Source organism: Prosopis cineraria, unplaced genomic scaffold, assembly GCF_029017545.1.
Source record: "Prosopis cineraria cultivar Desert tree isolate PC_DT_omini unplaced genomic scaffold, ASM2901754v1 PC2199, whole genome shotgun sequence".
Taxonomy (NCBI): domain Eukaryota; kingdom Viridiplantae; phylum Streptophyta; class Magnoliopsida; order Fabales; family Fabaceae; genus Prosopis; species Prosopis cineraria.
In genome coordinates this window covers 1-19,297 of record NW_026557524.1, presented here as the reverse complement: position 1 = coordinate 19,297, position 19,297 = coordinate 1, and the positions used below count along the sequence as shown (strand labels likewise).

Genomic DNA, 19,297 nt, shown 5'->3' with positions numbered 1-19,297 from the left:
TCCCACTAGGTGGGGTCGGCTACATGGATTGCAAGACGCCATTGTGCTCTATCATTTATTAAGCTTTTAGAAATATTATTAATTAGAGATCACGTTCAACAACTTCCAAGAGTGTTCTCTTAGGCCTTCCTCTACTCTCTTAATCGGACTCAAAGTTATATGTTCCACTCTTCTCACTGGTGCCTCCCTTGGTCTTCTTTGTACATGCCCAAACCATCTCAACCGATTTTTTCTACCTTTTTTCCTCAATAAGTGCCACCCTCACTTTTTCACGTATGTGCTCATTTCGAATTTTATCTTTACGTGTATGTCCGCACATCCATCGTAACATTCTCATCTCTGCTACTCCAACTTTATGCTCTTGCTGTCCCGTTAGAGCCCCGCATTCACTACTATATAACATTGCCGGTCTGATAGCAGTACGATAAAAACTTCCTTTAAGTTTATTAGGCACCTTACGGTCGCAAATAACTCCTTTAGCTTTTCTCCAATTAAACCACCCAGCTTGAATTCTATGTGAAATATCTCCACTGATTTCGCCATCATTTTGAATAATGGCTCCCAAATATCTAAACTTTTCCACTTGAGGTATAATTTGATCTCCCAATTTCACTTCCAAATTATTTTCGAATAGTCCTTTACCAAATTTACAATATAAATATTCCGTCTTACTTCTACTCAGACGAAAACCTTTCAACTCCAATGTCCTCCTCCATAACTCAAGTTTGCAATTAACCTCTTCTCTTGTCTCTGCTATAAGAACTATATCATCCGCGAAGAGCATACATTTCGGGATTTCCTCTTGAATATGTTCCGTCAAAACATTTAAAATCAAGTTGAACAAATAAGGACTCAGAGATGATCCCTGATGTAGTCCAATCTTTATAGGAAAATCCTTTGTTTGACCACTAGGCGTTCTTATACTAGTTTTTACCCCCTCATACATATCTTGTATGGCTTTAATATAAGCAATCCGTACTCCCTTTTTTTCCAACGCTTTCCAAAGCACTTCTCTTGGTATACGGTCATAAGCTTTTTCCAAATCAATAAAAACCATGTGTAGATCTTTATCTTTACAACGATACTTTTCCATTAATCCCCTTAGTAGATAAATTGCCTCTGTAGTTGATCTACCTGGCATAAAACCAAATTGATTCTCAGAAATACTTGTCTCCAATCTCAACCTGTGCTCAATTACTTTCTCCCACAATTTCATTGTGTGGCTCATGAGTTTAATCCCTCTATAGTTAGTACAATTCTGAATATCTCCTTTATTTTTATAAATAGGAATTAATGTACTTCTCCTCCACTCATCAGGCATTTTCTTGGACCGTAAAATCACATTAAATAACTTAGTTAACCATCTCACCCCTTCTTCACCTAAACATTTCCACGCTTCGATAGATATACAATCAGGTCCGTTAGCTCTACCATTTGCCATTTTCTTAAGAGCTTCCTTTACCTCCTTATCACGTATTTTTCGATAGAATGACAAATTTTGTTCTCCTTCACCAGTTACTAAATCCTCCAAGTTACTAGATGAATCCTCTCCATCATTGAAAAGTTTAGAAAAATAAGTCTCCCATCTATTTTTAATTTCATCATCTGTAACTAAAATTCTTCCCTCTTCATCCTTAATACACCTTACCTGTTCTAGATCTCTTGATTTTCTTTCCCTACTCTTGGCAATCTTATAAATATTTTGCTCTCCTTCCTTCGTCTCAAGGTTCTTATAAAATTCTTATAAACTCTACATCCTCATTGCAATTTAAATCTTATAGCAGAACATGTATACATACGAGGGGAAACAAGAAAGAAAGGTAGAAAGAAAAGGATGAGACAAGCAATTAGCAACACTGTCAACTGTCTTTGCATGTCTGGAAGACTTTCCTTTAAATATTCCGTATGTCAGCAATATTACAATACAAGGTCATTACATTGCAGATTAGAACTCCAGATGTCATGCTTTGAACACGTAGGTGACCAAACTTGAATTGTGTCACTTGTATCAACATCTAGGTTCAATGAGCAAAGAGAGCTTATTGAGCGCACTGCTTTACAATGATCTGGTATGAACCATGAGATAACCCAAAAGAACAACCCATTGTCATGTTTGGGTCAAACTGGGCAAGGAGTTTTTAATCATGTTTAGCCTAATTTCTAGCTAACATGCTAACCGAAGGCTGAAGCTGGACCTTTGGTCAAAAACATACAACCCAGACAAACCTATAGGTCAGACAGGAAAACAGTAGGGGATAATTCATCTTTGAATGTCCGCACCTCTATTGAAGTCAATGGGGAGTATGAAAACCCCATTGGAATACTAAAAGCTGGATGATTATATTATCAAAAGAAGCAGGGCTCACCCAAATCTGGATCCCAACTATAGTATTGTATGCAAATCAGTATTTATCTTTTGTTTCTGTAATCCGCATTGGCATGCCCTTTCCTGAATCAAATCCAAGTTACTGCATTTCTAGTTCTAGAAACAAGGAATTGAGCAGATTAGTTCCTTTAACTGGATATTCTAAGAGCCCAAGTAACTCACGAAATCCCAAAAGGAGAATGAAAGTGATTTTCATGTTCAATCCTTGTCAAACATGGTGGCTCCTGAAAACCTCAAAGCATTAAAATAACCTTCAATGCCCTTTCCAAGACTCACTGGTTCTTGTCAATCCAGATTCCTTCAAGAGCACTACTGACTCTCAGTAGGTTAATTTTAAAAGCCCCAGTTGCATCATTATCCCCGTTCGTCGCTAATAATCCTGAATATTGGATGTTATTATCCTAGTGTAAATTTTCTTTAAAATTTAGCCAATCCATCAGGGACTATGTCAAGTGACTTAAGCTCATATGTGTTTTCTTCTGCATTTGTTTTTCCTTGTATGTGACTTCATTTAGGATTATTCTTAATCCTCCATTGTTGGGCTTTCATTTATCAATTGTTTCACTTGAAAAAAGGAATTATAAATGGACAAGCAACATTTGGCATAAGTTACCAAATTGTGCCCCAAAAATCCACAAATATATATTACAACCACATTCACACAAGTTAACAAGAAAACATAGCACAGAGTGGATTCTAAAAAACTTCACCTGTATCCACCTAAAGGGAGGCAAGTAGCTTCTTTCAAACAAGACTCTGAACCACGATTTCCAGATTTCGTTACCTAAATCAAAATTACCAGAACAACAAAATTCAATTATTTGTAGTTTTTCTATATATGCTAGAGAAAAATACTTCTGAAGAATCTGGATATACCTGCATAACCAGATCGAACTCAGCCACATTAGCTGTATAATGTTTCCTGTTGTTCTCATTCTTGATTGCAGCCTGCATGACCAGGAAAAAAAAAAAAAAGAACCAAACTTTTTCTTACAATAATAGCCCAGGAATATCAGTATTAATTAAGTAATAAAGTGAAATATCATTGTAGATGATATGACCCAACATATATACACATTGTTGAGCAATAACAACAAGCCTTATCCTACTAGGTGGGGTCAGCTATATAGATTACATGGCGTCATATAAACTCATTGTTGAGCAGCCTAGAAATACTTGGGAAATGGTAAAATCAACCGTTTAAAGGGGAAAAAAATTCGTTGAACATGGCCACACCAACTATTTAATTTCATCATCACAGACATCATCTCATAGCTGCCAAGAAGAGCAATCCCAATAATCACACTAATGCAATTGAAAACTTTCCAAACATTATACCCCCCAAATAATTGTTTAACTGAAGCCCATGAAACATATTCTAAAATATTTTAAACATTAGTGAAGGCTCAAGAACGCAATGCAACTACAGCATGAAACCCACGTGTGGCATTTCTTAGGGTTTGGAAGGTGGATAGATCACAAACTACAAAACTATCACTACTCGGCTACCATATGCAAAATGTAACTTAAGTATAGAATATTAGAATGTGCATGCTAAAAATAATACTCCTCTAATTACTACTATAAGGCACCTCTAAATATCTCACTAGAACCGAGACATGGCTAAGTTATTAACTTTCTCTAAAAATATAATAAACTTCCAATTTTACCCTATTGACATGAAAAATTTTTCAAATTTACATTACATTCTCTCTCATAGTTAATGAGTTTAAATAGGGGTAATATAGGGAAAACGTATTTAATATCCTATGAAGTGCCTTATATTAAGGACAAAAGAATCCTTCTAAAAGGCACCCTTTAATAGGGACCAGAGGGAGTACTTGGCAGCTTGAATAGGCTTCAATACCATGTGCAGAAACCACTTCAACATGGTTCCATGACTGTAAATATCTTCAGTGAAAATCATTTCCAAGATAAGACTGAATATTGTATCAAACTGGAACAAACTGAAGTTATTAGACCATCAGTAGTACTGTACTATAAATCAATAAGTGACATGGCATTACCTCATGAAGAGTCTCTGTGCTCCTATCTGAGAGTAGGAAAACAGGAAAATCGTAGGATTTCCACATGATAGCAGAACCCTGTAAAAATAAAATGAATTGACAATTATAAATGACTCATTGTGCTGTTCCCGGACCATACTAGCATCAGTAGATATCCAGCTTAGATAATCTTTATTCCAAGCATAAATCTTCAAAAAGTAATCCAGAATAAATTTGTCCCATCCATAAGTGTTTTTCTTTAAGATAAAATTTTATTTTCTTATTTTACAATCGAGCCACCTGATTTCCCAGAATATGCTAGACAAAATCATAAAGGAAGAACTTAAAGATTAAGACCTCTTTGGCAACCAGAGTACAAATTAACGTCAAGTTGTGAATTGTCATACAAAAATGCAAATCTTGCTAAAAAGTCCTATCATACAGTTGGATTCCATTGATATCCAGTGTTATGGTAAGGAGCAAATTCAACTTGAGGAAACTTTAGGTCTGGAGAGAATCCTACAATTCACAAAATAAAAACTATCATAAGCAACTTGGCATTGCTTCAACATATTGAATGAGTAAAAGGAAAAATAATTACCCTTCAACTTATTCTGCACTCCAGCTCCTGACTCAACTAGCACCCCAGCAACCTTACTTGCAAAGTTTGAATCAGCAGATATTCTGAAGGAAAAATTCAGGTTCAACAAATGGATATAATTTCATAAATGATAGATGAATATACAAATTAAAAAAAAAAAGGATAAAAAAACTACTAAAACACAACTATGCAAGGAATTTCTTTCAATGGCAGAAAATATTAAGTTTCCACAACTTTATTTTTAACTTCCTTAAAGAAAGATTAAAACATCAATGATCAATCCACATAAAATAGCCCAAGTCACAGATATCAACAACCTATGATTTTACAAGACAATAAACAGTTATTGGACCCCAAAATTAGCTTATCCAGAATATTCTTAGCAACAAAGTCATTGATCTTGAATTTCAAGAATTCACTTCTATTTTTTCTTGTTAGAGATCACATTTCAAAAGAATAGTCAGTAGTCAAATTTTTTCAAGTAAAAATAATAAAATTAGTCTCTAGGTTCTTCAAATCTACTATATTTAAAAGAACCAACAAGAACTAGCTAATATATGGTGTAGGAAGCATATAATTATACCAAATGCAAATAATGTCCACAACAAAGAGAGAAAAACAATGACAAATCAAAAGGCAAAAGCTATTTTGCAGCTCATGAGAATATACTCGCCGTGACACACAAACCAAGGATGTCAATGGATAGCACAATGTAGATCTAAGAATAAGAAATGCAAGGCATGAAAAGGAAAAGCTCCAATGTAGATCTATATCAAAATTTGATATACATGCCTTGTTAAGAGACTTTCAAACTCATCCAATGACACCAGTACAGCAGATGACTTTGACAGCTGATTAGCATTTTTGAATGACACTATTGGGGCAACAACCTTGTCTCGTCCAGGATCTAAGTAATACATTAAGGGAAGAACGATGAACCAGATTATTATCACAATGACATTCTAATTGCACCCAGCATTGTAGATAATGTAAGAAATAAGACAAATTTCTGTGAAGACTCACTGGAACAACCAATTGGTCCAGAAAGACTTAGTAGCCGCACACAAGGATATCCATCAACAACCTTGTACATAGACTTCTGAAGGTCAGGAACTGATTCCATGGAGAAGGATTGCCCTGAATTATTACCAAAATAGGAATGGGACAGAATCAGCAAATAATAGCACTAGAAAGTTCAACAAATATAAGAAAAAGCAGGTAACTAACTGTTTCATGATAGAAATTAGTCACACTGAGTTAAGCATTAAAAGTGAGAAAAGCAATTTTGTAATTAGGCAAAGAAAACAAGAATCCTACATGATCTATTGAAGTTAGTTATAGCTGAGGAGATATGATACTTGAGGCTCCAGTATACTAAGTCACAAATGATTTGCAGAAAAAATTAGAGAGTAAAAAATGGAATAGCTGAACTCATTTTTTTCTCTCTCATTGCTATACCCCTTCTTCTCTCATCTCCCCTCTCCTTCGATACCCATAAATCCAAAGGGTATCAAAGTGGGAAATTCACATATCTCTGATGGAAGCTGCAAGATGCTAGTGTCAATAAAATATATAGAACAATGATTGAAGAGTGCAATGGAATAGTATGAAGCTCAGCAAGAGAACAATTGAAGGTGTTAGCAGACAAGGTTGTTCAAATCAAGAATCAGATCAACAACTTGCAAGAGATGATACTAGGCCTTACATTATAGTAGAGCAAATTAATCCATGAACGGAGACAAGAACAACCACATGTTAGGACCAATTTGATTCCAGAGGACAGCCAATTACCAGGAAACAATGAGATTTACAAAGATTGACTTTCCAAAATCCACTCAAGATGGTGTGAACTTGAGGGATGGATGACTAAGAGTGAACACTTCTTGTCCGACAGAATACCAGAAAATAACCTAATGGTGATTGCAAGCTTGACATTGGATGAGAAACCTCTCCAATGATTATAAGCTTTTGAAAACAGCAAAGGTGGGGAGCTAACATGTAGTGAGATGACTCAGCCTCTCAGGGATACAGAACCCATTTAAGTTTGATATTCGATGATCCCTGGAAGAGAGCTCATGCAGCTTAGTTAGGCAAACAGGACCATTATCACAGCGGACCAGGATAGCTTCAATAAACTGATACGTAAAATAGAATTGACTTAGAGCCAAAAACTCAGTTGTTAGATTGCTAAATTGAAATCTGAGATTGCAGATCGAGTCAAACATTTCCAACCTAAAACGTGTGCTTCCTTTACCCAATTACAAAATTACCCCCTTCACACAATTAATCATCCTTGTAATTTATTTTTATAATGCCAAAATTGCATAGAACCCCCAAATTTCAAAATTTGACAAGAGAATTTTTCCAAGCTATAAAATTTGCAAATATCACACCTTGAACAGAAGCAACACATCAAAGAGCTATTTGCACATAACTTGTAAGTCGCGAAAATTATACACAAATATATCAAAATTTAAAGGAATAGAACGTACGAAAAGCATAGAGGTTTAATATCACTTAGGGATCACATTCATTAGTAAAATAACGAACTCCAGAATGTTATCATTAGACACAGTTTAAAAAGTTTGTTATCAAGTTTCAAATGTTATCATTAGGCTCAAATTTCACTGTGGCCATGAATCTTAACCTTTTATAATCAAATATATGAACTACAATAATTTTAAAACACTAATAATAATAACAAGGATATGAGCATGGACTTTTGCGACTTCATTAGTGAGCCTAACCGTCCGAAGTGCGAAAAAATATGCTTTGTCTCAGAAACTAAAACCCCCATCTGTTAACAAGAAACTGGAGACAATGTATTAAAACGTGTAGTTACTAGATTTTACAGTGAGAGAAAGACAAAGAGAATAAGCTCATAAAAGTTCAAATCTAGAATAGCTCCTCCATCTTCCAGCAGCAAGACCAGGTTTCTGCTCAAAACTCGTTGGGCCAAGTTTTACTCAGGATTAAAAGTAGAATTGGAGGTTTATAAGAAAAAGTAGAATTAGAGACCAAATCATTTAGCAGAATGGATATAGTAGATCGAATAAGCCACAAACTGTTACCAGAAAAGGACAAGCGGACACCAAAGCATAGAAGCAAGCACAGAGACAGAAATTTTGCCGCCATGGCTAGAATCTTTGACACGGTAAATCCTCAGAAGCCGTAACCTAGACCATGGAGGAGTGATTGGCGAAGGCTGAGCAGAGAACCTCCTACGCGCGGTCTTCTTCGCCAGAAACCACGGGGAAATTTGCCACGACGGCCGATGAAGTCAATTAGACCAAAACGAATCCAACGGCTTGGATTCAGTTTCGACCATTGTTGTAAAAATTATTAATTATTATTAATTATTAATTATTAATATTACATCACACAACCATCACTTAAATTATTAGATTTTAAGTTTTTAATGTTTTCCATCTCTCTAATTTCAATAAGTTGAGTGACCTTTATTATAAAGATCTATAATTAAAAAGTTATCAGAATTAAAAATAAAATCTACAAAAATTATAAAAATTAATTACATATAAAATATATATTAATTTTAAAATACATTTTAAATTATAATAATTATATTTTGAGAGAATGAAAATAAAATTTCAAAACAATAAATTTATGACAATCAAGTATCTAAAAAATTTATTATAAATATTAATTGAGATTATTTAATTTAAGAATTCAAAATACAATAAAACATTTAAATTTTAAATATAATTTTTAATTTTTAATTGAAATTTCAAATTATAAATTAATATTTATAATTTATTTTAAAAAAATTATTAGAAATCTAATTCTTATAAATTTTCAGTTTTGACTTTTTAATCTTATCCTTCCTATATTTTTTATAGATAAAATCATTTTTCATCACTTTAAGTTTTAAAGTTTGTTTAAAATATTTTTTGGGTTGGGCTAAACCCGACTCAAAACAAGTGATCACCAGCCATCAGGCTTGATGCCCGGCTAGTGTGCGCCCATACCCGATCCTTAACACTTTCGACCCGACCAAACAAAAAGCTTACACCCTTAACCTTTTACCCTTCTTTCATCTTCCCGCCTCCCTATCACGGCCCACTCCGTCGCTTATCCGGTCTCCATCGCGTTGGCGCTCCATCGCTTCGTCCTCTGGTACTTGGTCTTCGTTCCTCAGCTGCTGTTCTTTCCTCGGCTTTGCCTCCGTCTTCACTTCGTCACTTCCTCCGCCGCCACTCCCCGTGAAAGCTGTTTTTTAGGTGTGTGGCGTTCCTTTCACTCTCTCTGTAAATTATATATATATATATATATATGAGGATGACTATATGCTCATAGGCTTCAGATTTAAGTAGGCAGTTGACAAATTTGCATTTATTTTATACGCATAATTGTGTCTTGTGAACATTGAATTGATGACAGAGGAAAGCCATGAGGAAACTGAAGTTTCATGAGAAGAAGTTATTGAAGAAGGTGAATTTCTTAGAGTGGAAGAGAGAAGGAGGTCACAGAGAAAATCATGTTATTCAACGCTATCATATTACTGGACGTGATGATTACAAGAAGTACTATTCTTCGTTAAATTATGTTTCTCATTGTTCTGAATTTGGATAGTTTACTATGTTTGAAATTTAACTAATGCAATTCTTTATTTTGGTCATTGGAATGGTGAAAATACCAATAGATATTCAAGTCTGTGCCGGATGGTGCAAAAGTTAGTAAACATGCTGAAGCAAATGGACCCAAAAGATCCATTTCGGATTGAGATGGCTGATAAGCTCTTAGAAAAGCTGTAAGTTTTATTAGCTATGAAATTTCTAAGTTTTGATTAGTGAACTGACTTAAGCTGCATTTAATGTTGTTTTTGAAACGACATATATAAATATGTGTTAATATTGGTCTACGATTCCTTATTAATCAATGTATCATCCAGGAGTTTCATTTCTACCTTTTGGCCTCTGCAGCATGCATTTGGATTACCTAAATTCATCACGAACAGGGCTGCAAATGACATGTCCATTGTTGAATAATTTGTGACTAAAAACCCTAATTTATCTCTCACAACTCATTTCTTCAGTAAGCCTAGGTAGGCAGAGGGATGGCATGGGGTGCTGGTAGATAGGATTGTTTTGAGTCTTAGGGATTTGTAAAATGTTGGAGGTGGTAGCTGTAAAACTGATGTTTGTAGCAGTTGTTATAATGGTAATGTGAGGATGTGATGGCCGAGGTGATGGAGTTGATAATTGGGTATTGAGATGATGATGGCAGTGCATGAATGTGAGGGCAACAAGCAGGGATAGATGATGAAAGGACTTTAGGTTATTATTTGCTTTTAGATATTAATTGTTTTCATCCTTTAACTGTTGGAGTTCAGAACAATTTTTTATTTTTCTCTCCAATTACATGGATTGACGAAATTGTTTGGTCATATTAATTGTCTATCATTGGTACATTTTTACCTACATTTTGGAATGCAGAGAACCGATATTTATTATCCCTCTCTCTCTCTCTCTCACACACACACACACGTGAATGATAGGTACAATATTGGCGTGATTCCAACCAGGCAAAGCATTACACTTTGTGATCGTCTAACAGTGTCATCCTTTTGTAGGTAAGAAAAAACCATTTCACTCCTTCAATATTTTAAATGAAAAATTAATTATTAGTTTGTGATTTTTTGTACGCCAAAGATTCCTGATGACTGTAGTGCAGGAGAATGAAAAGGAATTATTTTTAATATTTAAAACAACGTTAGTCATCTTCTAAAGGCAGAAGGTATTATGATTTATGATACATTAGTACCTGTTACAGGCGTAGTCTGTAGTTTAGTGTGCAGAAACACAAGAAAACCTAAAAAGAGATGGCAATATATAGCACTAAATTCTAAATTATGGGATAGATATGTTTTTTAAGTTGCTTCTTACATTCTTTTCCTGTTGTTTCAACACTAATCCTAGACAATTATGTAATACAAATGGTGTGGGAACCTTAATTTCGCCACTCATATATCTTTCCCAGCAACCTAAATATTTTTAAGCGGATAAAAGAAATTATAAGACAACCTAAATTAATTTAACACAAATGGTGTGGTAATCTTTTGTCTTAATGTATTTGACCTTTTCACAGGGGAAAAAAACGCAGAGGATGGGTTATCCTAATGTCCTTCTAAAGGAAATATCAACACCTAAAACTATAAGATAGAAATTGAATATAAACTTATGCAGCAAAGCTACTTAATCTTTCTGCATATCTTATAGAGACGTCCCCTCATAAAAGCCCTAAGCCAAATGCCATATAAAAGCTAAATCTATTATCCCAGCCCGTTAGATAAACACCCTTAAAATGTGAGCTCTGTGCTTTGATCAAATATTTCCATGTGCTGGTAATATGGTGCATTGCCACAATGTTCTACCCTACTTTTATCCGAAATCCTTTGAACTGTATAATGAGTGCCCCTGTGACACACCTATCTATTACTGATCCCAAACAACTTATTTCACAAGTGGCAATGGCAGTATGGTGAGCTTCAGCTTCTGCGTTGTTTATACACGTAATACCAATATTTGATCCGCAAATGAACATGCCATTTGTATTGATTAGAGTGTTGCTGTCCAAATAAGCGTCTTCATCTCTTAGGCTGGGGGTCAGGGAGTGACAAATTGTGGTAGGGACGAAACCTTGTGCATCATCTTTATAAAATGAAGGCTAATTATGATCAACAGGGGAACTAGAATAAGATTATGAAATGAAGACTAAGAAGAAGATATGTGCAGTATACTTCTAAAGATTTTAGAACTAATCCAAGTATTTTTTTGAGATAATTCAGCTGTTCTACTTTATTAACATTATACCCTTGTGTTCTTAAATTTTGTTTACCCCTTTTGTAGGCGTAGGCTTGCAACTGTTTTGGTGCGATTAAAATTTGCCGAGTACTTGAAAGAAGCTGTCACATACATTGAACAGGGGCATATAAGAGTTGGTCCAGAGACAGTCACTGATCCTGCATTCCTTGTAACCAGAAATATGGAAGACTTTATCACATGGGTGGATTCATCGAAGATAAAGAGAAAGGTTCTACAGTACAATGACAAATTGGATGACTATGATCTAATGAACTGAGGCATGGATTTGGACATCGCCGTAACAGCCAACTGCTTCAGAGTTGAACTGTTGAGTTTTTTTTTTTTTTTTTTGGGGTTAGGAAAAAATACAAGGTAGAATTTGGAGGGATGGGGTACGGATTGAATGCCAGCATGGGTTGTATTGAATTTGTTGGGGCTTTTTTTTTTTGGGTATTTATGTGTCGAATTTTTGGTCTTTCGGTAATCAAGCTTGATATCTAAGCATTCGGTTATAGTACAAATTTGCCCATGAAGTTTCCATCCAGATGCACCTCATATTTTAAAGTATTTTGTGGTACAATTTTGTCCTGTGGTTAGAGTTTGATTATGTTGACTGTTAAGTTGAAAAATTGACTGTTATATGCCATGCGAGTTGGCCATGTGGCATTCACGTGTCATTTGTCTACCCTGCCCCTTTCACTTTTCTCTTCCAAGCCCATGTGCAGTTCACGTCTTCCCTCCCGTTTCTTCTTCTTTCTCAGATTCCAATCCCCATGACCACTTCAATCATATCCCTTTGGTCTACCATTACTGTCGCTTCCTCCTTCTCCTCTCCCCTTAAACTTCATTGGAGATAGCGAGTAGCAGCAGTGGTCGAGTCCAATTACCTTCTTCTCTGAGAACCTCAAATTGCTTCTCTGAAATCATTGCCCCTATCGCATTTGCCTTCCTCTCCAAGCACCACTAATTATGACACCGTATCAGCCATACTCATCCAAGTATTTTTTTTTTTTTTTTCCTTTTTCTAATTTTTGAGGTCTGCTTCAACAAGTCTGGAATTTGAAATCAAGTGTTGACTCCACTGTCGCTGGTTCCACTTGTGACGAAGCAGGAAGCTTCTTTTATACTGGGTTCGATCATGGCCTGATACAAGCTTTTCAGACTCCTCGCGAATTTTTATCAACTCTATGGATTAGTCACATATGGGTTTTGGATTCTTGCTCCTTTTGAAAGATGGTTTTTGTGATAGGTATTGTGGGACTAATACAAGCTTTTCCTGTGATATGTTATGGGACTTCTAGTTTGAAATATATTTTGATGGTTGATGTTCTTTAGGTTTGATTTCTAAAACATTGTTAATTTTTTTATTTCTCAATTTCTAGTATGTTGTAATTTCTGGTGTGCTGCTCCTTGGTTCTTGGCCGTGCTGTCCTTACAAACTAAAGATGGAAGTATTGAGGGACTAGAGAGCAACACGAAGAAGATGGGGAAGGGGGAAGGGGGAAGGGTTCGAAGGAGAAGGCAAATTAGGGACCTTTGCAAGAAGAAGGATTAGGAAGGGCAAAGGAAGGAGAACTGGAGAGGTGAAGAACACAAACGACGAAGGGAAGGGGACTGAATATCTACATGGAATTGTTCTTTTTTTTAACATGGGGTGGCAGTCCAGTGAGGCACAAAACAGTGAAATTTTCAAAGAAAGCAGTCAAAGGTTGAGAGCAAGGCGAAATTCTACCAAATTGAAAAACATTGAAGCAAAATTATACTAAAAAATATATTAGAATATGAGGTATGCTTGAGTGAAAATTTTAAAGGTAGATTGGTGTCATTACCTCTAAGCATTTGGTTTTTTTTTTTCTTTTTGGTTAAAAGATAAAAATATCTTAAAACTTTTTATGAAGGGAGCTTGTTATCATAAACTTTTTTGGGATAATCTCCCCTTCAAACTTTTAAAAAATGTACAATTTCTCCCCATTATTAATATTGACAGGTGTTTGACTGTTAAATTTTTATTTTGAGTCCATGCTTTACATGTGTCATCCCCTCTCTTTGTGCATTGTTCTTCTTCATCTTTCTCTTTGATTACTAATGGAAGGGAATTTTGGCTCCTTTAAAAAAGAGTTTAGGAGAAAAAATATCTCACCTACTAATATATGATGTCCAGCACTCATAAAAAAAAGTACAAAAGTAAAAATATACTTTAACCCTTGTTTTTTTTTCATGCTCTTATTTGTTTTTAACTATTATTTTTTCATGTGAATGAAGTTTTCAATACTTATTCAAACAAAAAAATATATATGTTATTTGTATGTTATAAATAGAATGTATACAGCTTTATAATAAGATATATTTTTTGACTATGTGTTTTGTATGGATTTTGTTAAAAAGAACTTATAAAATATCATAATTTTATTGTATTAGAGGATAAATTTTTATTTATATGATTCTCAATGATGAAAACTTTTAAATATTTTTTATTTATTTAATATAAAAAGTTGTTTTAATTGATAAAGAATAATAAAAGTATAATTTTTCTTTTAAATTATGTTACCCATAAATAATGAGAATAATGTTGCTCAACTTGTGTTAAAAGTAAAAATTATGAGCTTGTTTGAAACTGTTTTTTATTTTATTAATCTGAGAATATTTAGAAGTTATTTATATTCTTTTATTCTCTAAAACAATGTTTTATTTTTTTATTTTCCAAAATACTTTTTTAAAAATACATTATCAAACATATTTTTTATTTTTTTATTTTGTTTTGGAGAGTAAAAAACTGTTCCCATAATAGATTGCCAAACAAACCCTACAATTTTGTCCCTCTTTAAATTGTATTAAAAAATAGTAAAAATATTTTTTCATATCATGTACCATATATATTGCATTAATCTGACATAACAATAATTATATTAATAAAATAACAGTTAATTGATAGTAGGAGGCTTTGAAAAATAAAATTAAAGGTTAGAGTGATCAGTTTTAAATGTTAAAGAGGTGATGTGGGTTATATGCAATTGCCTCAAAATTTAGGAACTTATATGCATTTTAGTCTAATATTAAATAGGGTTAAAGTGTTAATTTATCTAATTTTTTAAGATCCAAAAAATTATACATAATTATTTTGTATAAAAAATTAATATTAATCAAGTCCTTTAAATTATAAATAAATTATAATAAATTAATGTTATTTCTTGCTCACATTAAAAATCAAAATATCATTTGAATCAATCTCTTTGATGGGCTATCACATGATTTTCAGATCACCACTATTGGTAAAAGCACTGATAAATGATTAAAAAATAATTTAAATATTATTATTATTTATTAATCTTCACACAAAATTTAACCGTCAACTTTTAAAATATACAAATTTCCTAAAAAAAATTATAATTTTACCTAGTTAAAATTTCTGGAAGAGAGATTATAAATTTTAAAGAAATACATGTAAATTTAAAAGGCTGAAATTTCATATTTGAGGTGGTAATGCTTAATCGATAGCATGAAAATGCCATTTGTTTTAATTTTATGAGAAAAAAAAAATTGAATCTCTACACTTTGTTTAAGTTTTGCTATAAATCTTTGCATTTTTTTTGATATTTTAAATTCATATATTTTTATTTTCTAATGTTCCAAACCCTTATAACAATACTTATTGAAGGATTTAAAATATTAAAAAATAAAAATGTAAGGATCTGAAATACAAAAAAAAAAAATAGAAATATGTAACAAAATTTAAACAAATATAAAGATTTAAAGTTATTTTTTTCTAATTTCATTGAAGGCTTCGTCTCGTTAGATATAAAGAGAAACAGTTGGGTCAAGCATGGGAACGAACGCGTCATTTGTGTTGATTTCATCGACGGTGCTGTCCAGTTATGAGGAGAAACCAAAGGTCTGTGATGAAACATGTCATTTGCATCGTTTTTTTTTTTTTCTTTTGGGCAAACCATTTGTATTATTTTTATTTGAGCTATAAACTTTTTTTTATAAAATAAAATATGCCAACATCCCTTTTATTTTATCTTAGTTATAGATTTTTTTTCTATTTTTAAAACTTATATAAATCTCTTTAAAAATCAAAATCTATATAACACATAGCTCTCGTCTATTTTAAAAATTCCATTTTTATTCATTCAAAACTATTAATTAACCATTAAATCATATATTTTTAACTAAAATACCCCCTCTTTAACATAAATTTTGTTTAAGAGTCATTTAAATTTTTAAATAATAATTATAATAATAGAAAAATGATAATAAAATTTTATCAAAATATATAAATGATAAATTGATAATCAGGTCTTTCAAAATACTATAATTTTTCTAAAATCTTTAAGTATCTTTTTGATATTAATAATTTTAGGTTAAATGATTATCTCTAGTTTAAAATAAAACAAAATAATGAGTTCATATAAGAAATTGTGATTTCTTCTTCAATTCTTATAATTTATAAAATAAAAATTAAGATTGCTTGAACAAAATTTATAATTAATTATTTTCAAAACTTGAACTTAATGATAAAAAAAATTACATATGCGATGTGATTTTTTATTCAATTCTTGCAATTCATATAATAAAAGTTATGAGTTTTTAAACAAAAGTTGTAATTGATTGTTTTCATAATTTAGACTTCAATAATAAAAGAAATTTCATGTGAGAAGTTGTAATTTTTTGTTCAACTTTTATAATTCACATAATTAAAGTTATGATTACTTAAATAAAAGTTGTAATTGAGAATAATTATTTTCATAACTTATTTATCAACCATAAAATAAATTTCACATAAGAAGTTATTATTTCTCATTTAATTGTTGCGATTCAAAAAACAAAAATGTTGATTACTTAAACAAAAATTGTACTTAAAAAAATAGAGCCAAACCCATTATTTTATTTTAAATAAGGAACAATTTAGTCAATTAACATAAAGTTATTCATGTTAGAAAAGTATGAAGAAATTTCAAAAGAATTATAACATTTTGAGAAACCTGATTATTATGTATATATTTCGTTGAGATTTTATTGTCATTTTTTATAATATATAAGTTGACAAAATAATATTAGTTAATTTAAATTATTAAACTAATAATTTAAGAAAAATTACATATAGGTCTCATAGATTAACTTATTCACAACAAGTCTTATAAAATTCAAAAACTGCAGCCAGATCTCTTGATACCTGAGTCTAATTTAAGATTAAGCTACAATGACAATAATATCTTTATTAACATACATTACATTAATCAAATAATTAATTTATAGCTATTTTATCAATAATTTACAATTATAATTTTACCTTTTTATAATTGTTACTTCATATATTTAATAATTAAATAATTATACGTTACTAACAAAGTTTAATATTAATTATTTATAACTATTTCATCAGTAATTTATAGTTATAATTTTAATTTTTTACAACTATAACTTTATATATTCAATAGTTAAACTGATCAATTTAATTATTAGATATATGAAATTGTAGTTTTAAAATGTTGAAATTATAGTTATCAATTATTTAACTCATGTAATATATATATATATTTCATAGGGACCTTATTGTTTTTTTTTTAATTCAAATTTTTAATTAGACTTAGGTTTTAAGAGACCTAGTTGCAGTTTTTAAATTTTGTATGACTTATTTGTCAATAAGTCAGCTCCACAGGACCTATTTATAATTTTTTTTTCTATAATGTATTAAATTAAAACAAAAATCAAGTAATATATCATAAAATTTATAAAATAATTATTTATTATTATTATAACCAAATATAAAATAATTTTTTTACAAAATTTTTATAAAATAAATATTTTTTATAAAATCTCAGAATTACTTAAAATTATTTATTTTTTAATCTTAAATAAATGAAGCTTAATGTACCACCTAAAATGAGACAGCACAATGAAGACTCAAAATGATATATATTTTTGCTTAATATTAAAATACATGATATTGCTATTCTGGACTGGGTCGCGAAAGTCCAGTCCATTGCGAAATTTGCGATGCGGGTATAGGCTGATTGCTGAGAAGCATTCGCAACCTACGGATTTCGCGGTTGAGGGAGAGGAGGTAGCAAGACGGTGAAAAGGGAAACGAAGGCTTAGCAGCAGCGAGAAATGAGGAAGTTCGATCCATGGCCTGTTTTCTTTAAGCGAGAGTGGAATCGGAATTGGCCCTTCCTGGTTGGCTTCGCCATCACCGGAACCCTAATCGTCAAGTTCACCGCTGGTCTTACAGAGGAAGATGCTAAGAAGTCTAAGTTCGTTCAAGAGCACAGGAGGTAACCTATCTATCACCATTCTTCAAACTCTATTATTGCTGTATGAAATGAGTGCGCCTCTCATGTTTCCGATCGTGGAAAGCTGAAACAGTGACTCGTTAACTCGATGGCACAATACTCAGCTCTTTATGAATAAATTGATTATAGATTGTTAGTGGTAGCACGGGTCCCCTCTCCCTCCGGTTAGGCTAATGATAAAATCCCAGGATGAAAGGAGCATTAGGATGCACCATGCAAGAATAATTCCAGGGAAAGTCATGGCTGAAATGATTGGTGTATTGGTATTAGGCCTCTCTTGTCCTTCATGCCCCAGTTGATTTTCTTGCTGCATTGCCAAATCCTATCATTATTATTTTCTTTTAAGCCATCCTAGCTTATGGATTCGGTTAACGAGGTTGTTTCGTTCTTATGTTCCAGGTGATTCCAAGTGGTGTGTATGGCTTCGAGCTCTGCACTTTGTTTTCAGCGTCATAGTCGAGAGGTTTGCATGTCTTGGTGTTATAGATTGTAATAACAGAAGAGGGTTTCGGCATTGATCTTTGATTAACAATGGAAAAAGATCCTTGCCAAGCTTTCCATTAAACAATAGATTGACTTTTCGATTTTTTGGTTGAGTCGTTCACGTCAATCCTTATGCTTGAAAATATACATGATATTGTTTTTAGCAATGGCATTCATCTACAGAAAGTGATTTACCTTTTTGCCTTGTTTTCGTTTTCTATTAAACATACAAATCCATTTCCACAAATGGATTCAGTTTCCCATCAATATCACCGGGATAAAAATAGAATATAGGATGCGAGTGTTTTTTCAATTTAATTTTTAATAAAATATATATTTCTCAAAAGAAAATCTAAAAAAAAAAAATGATAAGTCAATGCTTGTTTTTGTGACAATGGATTATAAAGGCAGCCCCATGCTGAACAAAGAAGACGCAGAAAGGTAGCCAGCAGAGAGCAGACTATTGCTACATGAAGAAGACAGGCAAAGAACGAGGCATCATTGATAAAAAGGAAAAATAAAGAAAGAAAGAAAGAAAATGGAGAAGGTAATAAGGCTTCAAAGTTTGGACTGGAAAAAGAAGTTTCAGTTAGATTGAGAGTTGGGACCAATTACTTGGTAGTCAACGAAATATTGAAGCGTCCAAAAGAATACTAGATCAGCAGCTCGTGTCGTGTTCACCATGTTAATCAAGGTAGCACTAGGGA

General features: G+C 32.5%; 3 protein-coding genes across 4 annotated transcripts; 2 read left to right on the top strand and 1 right to left on the bottom strand.

The window, feature by feature from the left end:
* Window positions 1-3,096: 3,096 nt before the first annotated feature.
* On the bottom strand, window positions 3,097-8,203 carry LOC129301554 (nicastrin-like; the record flags this gene model as incomplete). Its single annotated transcript, XM_054940113.1, is given in 8 exon segments — window positions 3,097-3,170; window positions 3,263-3,334; window positions 4,414-4,491; window positions 4,835-4,911; window positions 4,994-5,076; window positions 5,786-5,900; window positions 6,017-6,130; window positions 8,065-8,203. Coding segments are annotated over 8 exon segments (677 nt in total), but the record flags the coding sequence as incomplete, so codon positions are not given.
* Window positions 8,204-9,038: 835 nt separating this feature from the next.
* Window positions 9,039-12,394, top strand: LOC129301553 (uncharacterized). Of its 2 annotated transcripts, none has more exons than XM_054940112.1 (5): window positions 9,039-9,231; window positions 9,399-9,534; window positions 9,654-9,761; window positions 10,509-10,583; window positions 11,860-12,394. In XM_054940112.1, the coding sequence occupies exons 2-5, from the start codon at window positions 9,401-9,403 to the stop codon at window positions 12,089-12,091; spliced, it is 549 nt and encodes a 182-aa protein (XP_054796087.1). In that variant the 5' UTR covers window positions 9,039-9,231; window positions 9,399-9,400; the 3' UTR covers window positions 12,092-12,394. The 2 variants fall into 2 exon arrangements, with proteins under 2 accessions (XP_054796087.1, XP_054796086.1); XM_054940111.1 differs by having other exon boundaries at window positions 9,392-9,534.
* Window positions 12,395-17,779: 5,385 nt separating this feature from the next.
* LOC129301555 (ATP synthase small subunit 6-A, mitochondrial-like) lies at window positions 17,780-18,093 on the top strand. The gene has a single exon (XM_054940114.1). It carries the CDS (start codon window positions 17,926-17,928, stop codon window positions 18,091-18,093), a length of 168 nt encoding a protein of 55 aa, XP_054796089.1. The 5' UTR covers window positions 17,780-17,925.
* Window positions 18,094-19,297: the final 1,204 nt, after the last annotated feature.